The 15,000-nt window shown below is 36.6% G+C and overlaps 1 protein-coding gene across 1 annotated transcript in view; it reads right to left on the bottom strand.

The window, feature by feature from the left end:
- USH2A (Usher syndrome 2A (autosomal recessive, mild)) overlaps positions 1 to 15,000 on the bottom strand; it is a 1,370,557-nt gene that overhangs the window by 530,781 nt on the left and 824,776 nt on the right. Inside the window, 3 exon segments of the mRNA XM_006834191.1 lie at positions 561 to 563; positions 719 to 881; positions 7,681 to 7,832. Of these exon segments, the coding sequence (XP_006834254.1) occupies positions 561 to 563; positions 719 to 881; positions 7,681 to 7,832 (318 nt within the window).

Genomic DNA, 15,000 nt, shown 5'->3' with positions numbered 1-15,000 from the left:
CATAGGGTTTCCAAGGAGCGGTTGGTGAGTTCTGACTGCTGACCTTGCTGTTCACATGGACCTTGCCCACACGTGATCCTGCAGAACCACACCAAGAATCCACACCAGGGACCACATGCAGCTTATTAAGCAAGGAGGGAGGAATATAGAATATACACTAGAATAGTAGTTCTCAAACTTGAGAGTGTATCAGACTCAGCTTGCTTTACATGATTTGTTAAAACAGACTGCTGGGCCCCACGCCCAGCCTTTCTGATTCTCTGAAAGGTCGGTGGTTCAAACTTGCCAGCTGCTCCTCAGAAACCCTATACAAGGTCTTTATGGGTCAGAACCAGCTCCAAGGCACTTAACAACAACAAGGTCTGGAATGGGACTGGGAATTTACATTGCCAACGATTTCTCAGTCATCTATTTTTGCTACACTACAGACCAGGCTTTGAGAGCTATGGCACTGTAGGATAAGTGTTCAACTCTAAGGTCAGTTTGAACAGCAAGGTTGGTGGTTCAAACTCACCAGCTTCCCCTCAGAAACCCTGTACAGGGTTGCTATGAGTTGGAACTGACTTGATGGCACTTAACCAAAACACTTCCTCATCCAAATAAGTGATTTTTATGGAAGATTTAAAACAATGAAAATCTGTAGCTAAAGGAAAGATTTCTAAAGAAAAGAAATGGTTTTCTAATGTTAATTAACATTTCAAAACGACAAACAAATTACCTTGATCTGCATAGAAAATTCCAGTAAAAAGGACAGAGTATGTTAAGCATCCATTAGGGGAAAAATGAGTTTCCCACTTTACATGGGCTTCTCTGCTTCCCTCTGTTTTGATAAACACATTTACTGGTCCTTCAGGAGGGGCTTCTAGAGTTCGATTTTCCACCTGTGAGTATAAAAAAGATTTATTTTTGTTTGCAAATAAAGTAAGCACACGCTGCACTTTGAGCATATTTCTTCAAAGAATCTCTCTTTGCTGTGAAGTAAACTATTTTGACAGTAGCATCTTGTATGAATACCTCATTTTGTCAGCAGGATCAAAGCATATCTCATGTTTTCTTCCTCCTGCTGTTAAGCTTAAAATTCGAGTTTGTGACCAAAGCAGTTGTTTGTGATTTCCAGAAAGCGTGGATCAGCTCACACTGTGATTGCCCTTGTGGCTGGGGATAGCCATAAACTACTTCTAAGGCTGCTTTAACAATAATTTTGATGTGATTGCAAAAGAGAAGGAATACATCAAGTCTCTTTTATAAGTTCCTGCCTGAAATGACAGATTTTAGGGCTTTGTTAAAAAGCCACTCCAAGCATCTTGAGACACACAAACATTAAAACAGTACTTTGCGCTGTTTTGCTCTAAGTATGTAAAGATGGCATTATGCCAGATATCAAGAAATAAGGACACCTGAGTGATTTTAGTCCAAAGTAGAATCATTAATGTTTAAAAAGGCTGATAAGTTTCATTAATATAGTGTTAATGAACTTATGGTAAAAACAGCAAAAGATGAATTATTTGAAGAGAAGCATTCTGAAATAAAATGTAATACATGATTACACAGTGGCTGGGGAGACTTCAGTAGCTAAATAAGTAAAATGGCTAAATGACCAAAGAAAGGTGAAGGTGACAGGAAATCAGAAAGGGCTTATTTGATTTATATAGCACAGTTTACTATATTTTAATCACTAGCCTAAACTTGGCTAGCTCATTATCAGAAATTCATACGCATCCTTCACAACTGATTGACCACTTAAGACTATTGAATATGTGGATGAATTTTACCTCAGTCATAAAGTATAGGCTCATGCCTCACAAGACAGTGATCAGATATGAAACCCACAGGCAGGCAAATAGTCTCAATTTTTAAACTTCTATTTCTTATGGTGAATATACTTTCCCAGTAATAAAGTTAAATGTGAAAAGAGGTTAATTTTTAATAAGTATGAGGTGATGGCATGTTTTATTTTCAGCTAAAAAAGGTTGTTTAGATATGTAACGCCTATTATTTTTCTAGTGTTTTAGTTATGTTCCAAAAAAACCACAAAATATTAAGGATATAAAGTGTGAAGAGCAAAGATGTCAGCTTGAGGACTAAGGTGCACCTGACCCAAGCCATGGTATTTTCAATAACCTCATGTGCTTGCAAAAGCTGGACAGTGAATAAGGAAGACTGGAGAATTGATGCCTTTGAGTTATGGTGTTGGAGGAGAATATTGAAAGTATCATGGGCTGCCAAAAGAACCAATAGATGGGTTTTGGAAGAAGTGCAGCCAGACTGCTCTTTAGAGGCCAAGAGGGCCAAATTTCGTCTCTCATATTTTGGATATATTGTCAGGAGGGACCAATTGCTGGAGAAGGACATCATGTTTGGTAAGGTGGAGGGTCAGAGGAAAATAGGAACACCCCCAACGAGATGGATTGGCCAAGTGGCAGCAGCGATGGACTTAAGCATGGCAACAGTAGTGAGGTTGGCCCAGGATTGGGCAGTGTTTCGTTCTACTGTGCATAAGGTCGCTGTGGGTCGGTGCTGACTCAATGGGACCTAACAACAACATTAAGGATAAGAAACTTGACTGCAAAAACATCAGTTTAACATTTTGTAATAATGCAATTGGCTTCATTAAACCTACGCATTTGGATCAAATTACTCTGTAAGAAGTGGTTATAAAGGATTTAAAATAAAATAAGTCTCAAAGAGTTAAGTAAAGAATTAGAGACAATTCCAAATAATTCATTTTCCTATATGTTTCGTTAAATATCTGGTTAATTCAAAATAAATATCTTTCTAAATTTCTTTAACTAGCTGAATAAACCCTGTACTTTTTACTTTACTTTATAAACATAGAAATAAACTTCAATTAACATATGAAATATATTTTATGATTATTTTGAATTTGGACATTAGATAAAAACTGGATTAATCATTTTTTTTTTCTCACAAAACACTATGAACATGGGTGCATGTATGTATATTCTTCTGTTTATTTTATAAATAGCATTTTAAAAATAGTTTTCAATTATAAAAGTCAAATGTTCTCAATAAGCAACTGAAGCATAAATTCCTAATTTTATTTTGTCTGTGTTTGTAGAAGCATGTATTTGACAACAGTACTTTTACTATGATCCAGTCTTTTTTCTTTCTCCTGCCCTTTAATTCTAACCTTAAAAAAAAAAAAAACAACTTCTATTTCCTAAGGAGAATATTAAGGAAAAGGCCCTGGGAAGGTAAAAGGTGTCTTGTCTTTAGCTGGACATCTCCCTTTATGTAGACAAAAATATTTGCAAGCAACTGTAATTTGTTCATCACCATAAGTTTTCATTCTTAATAAGACCTTTATTATGTGCCAGAAATCCCTTTAATAATATTTTATTTAATTTATCACCTAAACCTCCCAAGGTAGTAATTTTATAATATTTCCACTTTGTAATGGTTGAGTAAACAGAGGCTTAACAAAATAAGTATATTTCCCAAAGAACAATAGGGAAAATCTTTCCATGACAGGTGTTTTCTACCCTAACATATATTGCAATTACTATTTAAGCGTCTTCAAATTCCAAATTGGTTTATTTCCCTGTAAGCTTTGCGACTTAGAAAAATGTGTGTATGTGTATCTGCGTGTTTATTTATCTGCATAAGCAGGCCATTGTCAAGAAACCAAGACTTTGTTTTAACAATATCTTACAGCAGTGACTTATAGTTTCCCACCTCATCTGAAGAGCACCTGGAGAATTGGATCCAATGAGAGTTCCAAAGCCAGACACCGTCATAAAATTCCCAATCTTAGACTCCACAGTGTTATCTAACATTAGCTAAGTGGGCAAAAAATGCAGTGATTTGCATTTGGACATAATTATTCTAGAAATATAATAGTGACTGGCTTCTCTCCAATATAACTGAAAGCAAGGAAAGCACTTAAGTTATTTTCTGTTGCATTCTACAATAATTTACCTAATTATTTCAAGCAATTAAAACCCAATTCCTAGATGTAATTTGACCATTCATATTAGCATCTTAAAATTCATTTATAATTTGGTTTTTAGGTTGGAATTTCTTTAAATGTTAAAAACATTATTTTAACTGGAGAAGAAATGAATTAGCCACAGGAAATGTTCTTTAATTTAATTTAATTAATTCCTTCAGAATTAAATATTCTATTTATAAATTACTTAGAAAAAAGTTGGCTACAATGACACTAAAAGGGTAAGAATTCAGAATTTTTGTGTTTATATTTTTTAAAATATTCTATTTTGCCGCAACTTTCCACTTTTTCTATTCTTTCTTTCTTTCTTTTTTTTACCTTTTATTAAAAGAGCAACTTGCTAATTTTGAAGATAAACTATACTACATGAAAGACTAGAACATATTTCCCATAGAAAACATTGAATACTGTTTTTATGCAGATAGGGATAATAGTGTTATTAAATATGTAAGAGAGGTAAAAAAAAAAAAATTAAACAAAAATAATAGCTTTCTCTTCCTAAAAACCAAGAATTTTTATTGAACAATTTTGTTGTTGTTAAGCGCCATCAAGTTGATTCATCAAGTGACCCTATACAGGGTTCCAAGGAGTGGCTGTAGAGTTTTCACAGCTGACCATGTGGTTCAAACTGATCTAACTGCGGTCCAGTGTTTAATCCTACAGTGTCACCCAAAATCACACTGACTCAAAATTTTTATTTTTATTTCTTTCAGCACAAGTTTTTTTTTAAAAAAATTATAGTTTTTTCAGTTTGTTTAATTCAAATGCAAAATATTTTGCAACATTGAGCTTTACAAAAAAACACCTTTAAGAGTCAGATACAGTGGTGCTACATTTGGGTGAATTTTGTGGACTATCACATACAACTCAATGGTAGGAAAGTCTGGCTTTTCAAATTGATTCAGAGATTTCTTAAATCAGTAAAGACACATTTTTAAAAATCATCAGTAAAAACAAGAACTGTATCTTCATTCTCTCTCATAATTGTAATAGTTATTTAGGGCTATTTAAAATACTTAGATATGTAATCATTGGGGAACAAAATATTTACTGTAATTGGTACAAAATGATTTCAGAAACCAAGTGATAATCATGGGTTTTTCTGGCAGTGTATAGTTGACTTGTTCTAAATAAAAACATTGCTGTTTAATACCAGTGATCAGAGATGGATCATTGACATGGGAAAAGCATTTGCATACTGAGTGCTGGATAAAGAAAAGTACCAACGGGAGAAAATGACTCTTGTGTTTCAAGTAAGAACAAAGTAGAGAATTTCTGAGGTTGTGGCAAAGTGGATCTTTTACAATCCAATTAGGTTTTTCCCCTTCCTATTAGGGTATCATGCGAGAGAAAGATGAGGTTTTCTGCTCTCATGAAGATTTAAAGCTTCAGAAACCCTATATTGGGTTCCTATGAGTTTGGAACAACTCAAGGATACTTAACAACAACAACAATAACAATTAGGGTATGATAGCATTTCATTTCTTAAGGCAACATTACCCACGACTGGAGCAGGATGCAGACTGACAACAGTCCCCCTTGTTTAAAGTTATCACAACATTAGGAGACGGACCGTGTGAAAGCCAATTTAGTGCCAGAATCACAATTTGCAGTTTATATTCTTGAAAAAGTCTAAGTTTCAAGTCCATGTTAGAGAGTCTTTTGTTTGTTTGTTTGTTTGTTTGTTTGTTTGTTTGTTTGTTTGAATGGAGAAGGAAAGCTGGCCTAAAGCCATTCCTGCTTTTAAGAGTAAGTATCTCTCAGAGGGGTCTTGGCTATAAAAATGCTTAATGGCAATAAAGACTATAGCTCAGCTCCACGGATAGATGATGTTAGCAGCTTGGAAAGCAACCAATTTGTGAAATGAAATGGGAGGTGTGATCAACAATAAGGAAGTCAAAATTTTAAAATGAGAGCTGTTTTTCAAGATAATATTTATTTAATAAACTCTTCAATGGAGACAGAGAGCATTAAAATGGTAGAGTATTAGCAAACATTGCCAAGAATCCCTAAAAATAATGAATATTTAATTTAAAAGAAGTTACGCTTATTTAACGAAGTAAAAAACAAAGTAAACTGTGATGTTCAGAAATGAAAGCACACCATGTTATTCTAGGAAAATTGTGTACCATTAACTGGGTTTTGGAGTCCTGGTGTGGCACTGTACGATAAGCACCGGACTGCTAGCCACAAGTTTGGCAGTTCAAATCCACCAGCTGCTCCCTCAATACCCTGTACAGGGTTGCTGTGAGTCAGAACCAACTCAATGGCATTTTACAACAACAACATTTGGGTTTTAAAATATATATTTAAAAAACATAATTTTAAAAAGCTTTAAGTGTTAATGACTTACAGCACTTTGCAAAATTGGATTTGCAAAAAAATTTAATATAATTTTAAATATTGCTCTTATGAAGAACAATCAGACAAAATTAGAATATTTTAGTTGAACATTATGCTGTTAATGTTAGAGTCCACTGTCAGGCTGAAAGTTTTGTCATTTTCCCTTCTAAGGAACATTCTGGCTGTACTTCTGCTAAGACAATTGCTTTTGTTCTTCTGGTAGTCCATAGTTCATTTGATATTCTTTGCCATAATTCAAAGGCATCACCTCTTCACTCTTCCCTATTCATTGTTCAGTTTTCGCATGCACATGTTACTGTTGTTGTTAAATGCTTTTGAGTTGATTCAGACTCATAGCCATCCTGTATAGGGTTTCCAAGCAGTGGCTGGTAAATTTGACTCTCCAACCTTTAGGTTCAAACTGAACTTGTAGTCAAGTGCTTATCCTATAGTGTCACACGAATACTCCACACATGCATATAAGGCTATTGAAAATATTTAGCTTGGGTCAGGTTTAGTTCTCAAAGTGACATATTTGCTTCCTAACACTTTAAAGAAGTCTAATATATACAAAAGAGGAAGATCCCTATGGAGATGGATTGGCAAAGTAGCAACATCAATGTGTTCAAGCGTGGCAACAATTGTGAGGTTGGTCCAGGATTGGCCAGTGTTTCGTTCTGTTGTACATGGATCACTATGAGTCGGTACCAACTTGATGGCATCTAACAAAATATTTGTTGTTGTGTTATGCCGTGGAGTCAGTTCCAACTCATAGCGACCCTGTACAGGGTTTCCGAGGCTATAAATCTTTACAGGAGCAGAAAGCCTCATCTTTCTCCCGTGGAACAGCTGGTAGTTTCAAACTGCTGACCCTGAGGTTCGCAGCCCAATTCATAACCACTGTGCTACCGGAGCTCCTTTAACAAAACATACACTCTATTTTTTAATCAATTAACTTACTTTGGGGGAGCAGTGTTGCTATATTGTGGCATTTAAAGACTTTTAATTGTTTTTCACATTTAATTTTAAGCTTATTTAGTTGCTGAATGTATTATCAGTGAGGGAAACAGCCACTTTAAATACCTCAGTAAGCCAAAATTTTATCTGTGCCAGCTAAACCTGCCAACTTTCTGTTCATTCAGTAAAACGTATATTATGCCCTTCACCAGACCTATGTGCAGTTTTGAAATTTATGTTGAACATAAAATCTTAGGAACACTTAAATGAAGTTTTATGAAAAGAAAATCTCCCATCTAGTCTGAAAGGCTAGTATTGCTCACTGTGAGTCACCAGCACTTAGTTCTCCCTTGACATTCATTGTCATCTGACATTTAGTACCTCCCCAGAATGCAAATTCACATACTCACCAGCAGGCCCATTGCACAGCCTTTGACGGTGCATGCCTGGACTCAGAAGGAATGCAAGTTCCAAGGAATGAATCCATGAGCATGACAGCTGAGTTCTGAGGAATTGTGAATTAATACATCATGTAGATATAACCCATAGCTTGTTATAATACCTGGAAAGACAATAAATTGCTTTTAGTATGACTACTAGACAATAAGGAGTCCTGGTGTTATGCTGTGTGTTAATGCGCTAGACTGCAAGGTCGGTTTGAACCGCAAGGTTGGCAGTTCAAGCTCACCAGCTGCTCCTTAGAAAGCCTATACAGGGTTGCTATAGGTCAGTACCAACTCCATGGCACTTAACAGCAACAACCAGACAATAGCTAAGAAGGTCGTCTTTAGTTTCATTAAACCACGGATTCATGGTATATAGTATAAAAGAGCTCTGGTAGCGTAGTGGTTACGAATCAGGCTGTGAATCTCAAGGTCAGCAGTTCGAAGCTACCAGCTGTTCCGTGGGAGAAAGATGAGGCTTTCTGCTCCTGTAAAGATTTACAGCCTCGAAAACCCTGTATAGGGTCACTATGAGTAGGAACAGACTCCACAGCACATAACAACAACAACAACAAAACCCTGCCTCTTTCCAAAGGATAAAAGAGACTTGAAAACTTTGAATAACAAATTGTTATGCAAATTAGCAACAGAGACAAAAACAGTACCCAAGAATCCCAGCATGGGAGTCTTTCAATTGCACCCTGATAATTGTTATAATATGTATTCTAAATCAGTAATGTCAAAAAATGAATAAATTAAATGCACTTACAATAGATAATGTTTTATAAAAAGATACCCTCAATAGATGTGCTTCAAAAGTACAATGACCTTATTTATTAATGCATTAGATATTACTCATGATGTATTACTCACTGTTCTAAGTCCCGACATGCACTGACTCATTGAACTCTCTCCTAACGATTCTACAGTGCAGGCAGTCTTATTATCACCATTTTAGAGATGAGAAAAATAAGCCATAGAGAGACTGCAACAAGAGTTTGAATCAGGATTTGGATGTAGGTGTCTGCCTTCAGAGCCTATACTCTCACGACTACAACGTTAAATTGTCTCCACATACAGCCTTAAGTGACCTTTACACATTATATTCATAAGGATGAGAGATACTGGTTTAAATGATTAATTAGCAGTGATTTCAGAAGAAACATTATCTGTATTTTCAGGAAACCAACTATTAGGGATAAGAGAAATTTCAATGGTGATTGAAGATAGTCATTTATATTCTTCAACTAAAACTTTTTTTTAAGACTTTTTTACTCTGTTGTTGAGAATTTACAAAACAAACCAATACACCAATACAACTGTTTCTACATGGACAAGTCAGTGACACTGATTATATTTTTCAAGTTGTGTGACGTCTTGTGGGATCTAGTTCCTCAGTTTGGTGGTTTAAGATCATGGTTTAATAGGACCTTCCAGTTCACTGGCCTAATAAGATGTTTACTGCTTCTGTTCTACCTCCTATTTCATTGTGTAGTGCTAGGGATATTAAATATTTGCAAACGGCTATCCAAGGTATGGCAATTGGCTTCTATTCACAACAAAGCAAGAAGGAGAGACAGGAACAAGAGGAGGCTATGGGATATGCGGCCAATTACTTCCATGAACAATGCTTCCTTTGTTAGGAGATCAGAAGAAGAATTGGATGGTGCCTGGCTACCATTGCTGAATACTTCATTGAAAGAATCATTTGAAAAACCTTGATCAAAAGTAGAGACATGCATAACACTTTCTGGATCTGTGAACCCTGAATGAACCCCTGAAACTATCATCCTGAGATCATCTTTAAACCTTGAATCAAAACTATCTCCTAAAGTCAAGCAATGGTGTAGCTTAACTAATGAAAAATGTCTAACTTGAGCACTATGCTCATTTAAGAGCTATCTATATCAGAGTTCTGGTATGGAGTTGTAGGATAAGCACTTGACCATAAGGTAGGTTTGAACTGCAAGGTCAGCCATTCAAACTCACCAGCCACTTCTAGGAAAGCCTGTACAGGTTCACTATGGGTCGGAACTGATGCAACAGCACTTAACACCACCAACAATATGGGCTCAAAGTGACAGCAGCAACTTAAATATTAGATAGGAACTCTAGGGAGCAGTGAGTTTGTGTAAATAAAGGAAGAACAACTCTGAAAAGAAGGGGGAGAATGGGTGCACAGTCAAAGCACTGTCATCTATAAGAAGTTAGGGGTCTCTAGAACTAAGGGTCTATGTTGTTGTTGTTGTTAAGTGCCGTCGAGTCAGTTCCGACCCACAGTGACCCTGTACAGGGTTTCCGAGGGTGTAAATCTTTATGGGAGTAGAAAGCCTCATCTTTCTCCCGCGGAGCAGCTGGTAGTTTCGAACCGCTGACCTTAAGGTTCGCAGCCCGATTCATAACCACTATGCTACCAGAACAAGGGTCTATAGTCACTAGAAATTTAGAATAGTCAAACTGATGAAACATTATATTACAGGAAATGAAACTTTGCCTAAATTCTAAATTAGAACATCTTTCAAAGTAAAATAAATTGCATAGTAGACTTCCAGAACCTTTGAGGAAGTATCTTAAGTATTATTCAATAAGGTGAGTCATTTTCCCAAACAGAAGTTGGAGTGCTTCATCATAGCTCACAGGACTTCTGTATCAGAGCACTTACCCACTTATCATCATATTGTTATATGTTGCTTAATTGCCTGACTTTGCTGATAAATTATAGGACCCTTAAGAACTGATGCATTTTAATTGTGGAGTTCATGAAGAATACAAAATATTCCACAGATGAACAAGAGAAAGAATTTGCAAGCTTTTAAGACTCTGAGCACTACACAATGAACTAGGTGGTAGAACATGTTTATTAGGCAAATTAGTCTTGTAAGAAATACAAGCAAAGTGTTCCTGAGCAACAGGGATGGTTAGACTTCAATTCATATGCTTTGGGATATGTCATCAAGAAAGAACAATTTCTAGAAAAGGACATCATATTTGGTATGGTAGAGCATCAAGGAAAATGAGAGCAACCCACAATGAGATGGATTGAAAGAATAGTTGCAACACGGACTCAAACTTACCAATGATCATAAATACGGTGCAGGCCCAAGAAATGTTTTGTTCCTTTACTTGACGGAGTCAAAGCTGACTTGATGGCAACTAAGAGCAGCAACAATCAAGTAAGTATTAAAAGTCTATAGTGTCCCGGAAAGAACAGGACCACTAAAGATAAAGATTTTTTGATAATGGACATGTGAGTTGCCTCATGAAGAACATCAAAGAAAGTCATAAGTATCAAAGCATTATCTTTGCTCTTAAACACTTTAAAGAGATCTGTAGCAGCAGATTAGCACAATGCATGCGATACATCGTGTGATTTCTTGACTGCTGCTTCTTGAGTTGTTGATTGTGGCTCCAAGCAAAAAGAAATTCTTGACAACTTTAATCTTTTCTCCATTTATCATGATGCTGTTTTTTTGGTACAGTTGTGCAGATTTTTGTTTTCTTTTCATTAATGTGTAATCCATACTGAAGATTATGATCTTTGATTTTCATTGGTAAGTATTTCAAGTCCTCTTGGCTTTCAGAAATCAAAGTTATGTTAACTGTATATTGTTGTTGTTGTGAAGTGCTGTTGAGTTGGTTCTGACCCATAGCAACTCTGTATAGGGTTTCTGAGGAGCAGCTGGTGAGCTTGAACTGCTGACCTTGCAGTTCAAACAGCTTTGCAGTCTGGCTCATTAAACCACAGTGCCACACCAGGACTCCACAGTTTGTTAATGAGCCATTCTCCAGTTCTGATGCCATATATAGCCAGCTTCTGGGATTATTTGCTCAGGCTACAGATGAAATCAGTACAGTGAAAGAATATGACCATGTCACACATTTTTCCTGATTTTACACACTCAATGTCCCCTTGTTCTGTTGCAACAGTTGCCTCTTGATATAGGTACAGGTTCCACATGAGCACAATTAAGCATTTTGCAATCCCCATTCTTTCAATGTTATCCATAGCCCTCATGATCCACATAGTTGAATGCCTTTGTATAGTCAGTAAAACACAAGTAAACATCTTTTTTGGTTTTTCAGTCAAGATCCAGCTGATGTCAACAATGATATCCTTCATTCCATGCCCTCTTCTGAATCCAGCTGAGTACTGCTCCTTGTCAATGTACTGCCACAACTATTTTTGAATTTTCTTTAGAAAAAATTCACTTGCATTTGATGTTAGTTATATTGTTTGATAATTTCCACATTCCGATAGGTCACCATTCTTTGGAATGGGTGCGAACATGCATCTCTTGCATTCAGTTGGCTAGGTAGCTGTCTTTCACAGTTTTTTTTGTTGTTGTTGTTGTTAGGTGCCATAGTGTCGGTTCTGACCCACAGCAACCTTAGGCACAGCCGAATGAAACACTGCCCGGTCCTACGCCAACCTCACTACTGTTGTCACGCTTGAGTCCATCGATGCTGCCACTTGGCCAATCCATCTCATTGGGGGTCTTCCTCTTTTTCTCTGACCTTCCACCTTACCAAACATGATATCCTTCTCCAGTGACTGGTCTCTCCTAACAATATGTCAGAAGTATGAAAGACAAAGTTTAGCCATCTTGGCCTCTAAGGAGCACTGTGGCTGCACTTGTTCCAAAATGGATCTACTGATTCTTCTGGCAGCCCATGGCACTTTCAATATTCTTCTCCAACACCATAATGCAAAGCATCAGTTCTTCTATGGTCTTCCTTATTCACTGACCAGCTTTCACATGCATATGATGGTATTGAAAATACCATGGCTTGGGTCAAGTGCACCTTAGTCTTCAAGCTGACATTTTTGCTCTTCAACACTTTGAAAAGGTCTTGTGCAGCAGATTTGCCTATTAGTCATTAATCATTAGTCACTAAATTGCAGAATATTCAGGTGGATTTTGTCCGACTTAAAAAGAGAATTAGCATCACCCAGATAAGAATATGGTGACTGAGGGTGTGAACACCTTCACTAGAATGCATTGTTTTTTTATGTTAGATGGAAGCATACAGAAACTAACATTGGTGCTGTTATTAAGCACTGTCCACTCAGTTCTGACTCATAGCAATCATGTGTAGGGTTTCTGAGAAGCAGTGGTGGGCTTGACTGGCTGACCTTGTGATTAGCTGTGCAGTGTTTACCCTACAGAACACCACCAAGACTCCAAGGATGCTTACAGAAAGTATTTAATTTGATAATATTTAATACTTAACACACAAAAGTTCAAGTGAATTAAAACTAAGAAATGAAAGACACATAGTGAAAAACTAATATATAGAAAATCTGAGGGAAGAAATAAATGGATATAATCACAATAATGATAATGATAAAAGAAATATTATATTTCAGGTACTCTGCTAAGCAATCACTAGGTCCTCACAAAGTATCTTATGTTCAAATAATGTGCTGTAGAAGCTCTTAAAGAAACTGTAAGACCCCTGAAATGCTATCTGCTTGACCTGCTTTTCAAATGACATAGAAAGTACCCAAATCAATATTTCCCTTTTCTTACACAATTAGAGAACAGAGCATGCCTTTTATGCTAGGATTATGTGCATAATATCTCATTTACCTGACATATTGGGTAATGAGATATTTTACATCAGTTAATTTTCTTTATAACTAAATTTATCCCTTAGATACAAACTTTTAAAATCTTAACCATTTTTTAAGGAAATCTTTCTAACAAGCACGACACACTTACCTCTCTTCTCATACAGAATATAATGACTATAAATGAGTCATTGTGCAATGACTTCAATTGTGCACTATCGACATCAGAGTATATTCTGTAATTCACTAATACTATCAGAAAGTGATGAGGCATGGGAGACTTGCCCAACTCTACTACTAAACGTCACTTAGTGGCTATACTTCATATACTTTTGTATTTTCTGTGTTCTCCATCTTCCCTCAGTGACTTTCTCCCAAAAGTTTCTTCTTTGGTTTGTCTAACTGACTCTAGTAGTTAGTCACCAATAATCTATGTTGAGAAACTAGATAGCTGTGATGTCCAAAACTGTGGATAAAGAAAGAATAGACAGTTATTGGGAGCAGAGCTTAGAATAGATGTTGCAATTATTGTTCATTGTTGTTGGGTCACTTCTAACTCTTGGTGATCTTAACTACAACAGAATGAAACGATGCTTGGATCTTTGCCACCCATCTTCATACTCATTGGTGTATTTGGATCCATTATTGTGGTATTGTACACTGCCTATGAACTGAGGGACCTTATCTCTCAGCACAATATTCTTTTGTGATCCACAGAGTTTTCACTGGTTAATTTTCACAAGTAAATCACTAAGCCTTTCTTCCTAGTCTTTCTTAATCTGGAAATTCTGCCGAAACCTGTCCATCAATGGTGACCCTGTTGGTATTTGAAATACTGACCACATATCTTCCCACCTCATATCAAATCAACAAACATGTCACAGCAAACTGACAGACAGGTGGTAGGGAATAAGTTGAGCACAAGACAAAAGAGTAGAGAATTAAATTAAGTTATATTTCTGACAGTCAATTTAACTGCTCAGAAACTTTATAATATTCTGTATGTATCAGAATTGAGAACTGAATGAAACAGAAGCATAACTTTGGTGGAAGTGACATCATAAACACACACTTAGCATTTTGTAAATTAGCAAAATTGGATAACATATGTAAAGGGGGGAGGGTTCATTGTAGGACTAAATTGCCGAACCAATGTACATTGGATAAATACAGACTGCCCTTTGTGCCATTCCTCTATCTCATACACCATTCCAACTCCATCACCAACCCCTGTATGGCTTTCCCTCAAAAGTGATCTCTACCTATCTTCTTTCCATAGTCATCCAGTCATGCTGCAATCATCTTTGAGCATAATGATGACCTAAATGTTCTGATGCACCATTCATGCTCTCAAGACAATTGATTCTTCATACCTAAACAGGAGAGGTATTTTTCAAAACACAGATTTCTTCATGCCACATGGAATCTGTGATCAATCAGGTCCAGGTAAGTACCAGAAAGATGAGAGTTTCCCATCCAAAAGTCATAAAGATCACAAAGCTGGGGCCAACATACACATGTTGTGATGTTCAAATTGTAGTGTTGGCCTATTTGTGTTTTATTTTTGTTCTTGTCAGAAAGACATGCCAATAACCAGATCTCAAGACCAGGTTAAAGTAGGGTGCCATTGTGGTTTATTGCTGATGACTATGCAGTCCTGGTGTGGCCTTGCAGGATAAGCACAGGACTGCAAGGTCAGTTTGAAACACAAGGTC

The sequence above is a fragment of the Chrysochloris asiatica genome, unplaced genomic scaffold (assembly GCF_000296735.1).
Source record: "Chrysochloris asiatica unplaced genomic scaffold, ChrAsi1.0 scaffold00009, whole genome shotgun sequence".
Classification (NCBI taxonomy): Eukaryota; Metazoa; Chordata; class Mammalia; order Afrosoricida; family Chrysochloridae; genus Chrysochloris; species Chrysochloris asiatica.
The sequence above is the reverse complement of the archived record's forward strand: the minus strand, read 5'-3'. Positions and strand labels throughout refer to the sequence as shown.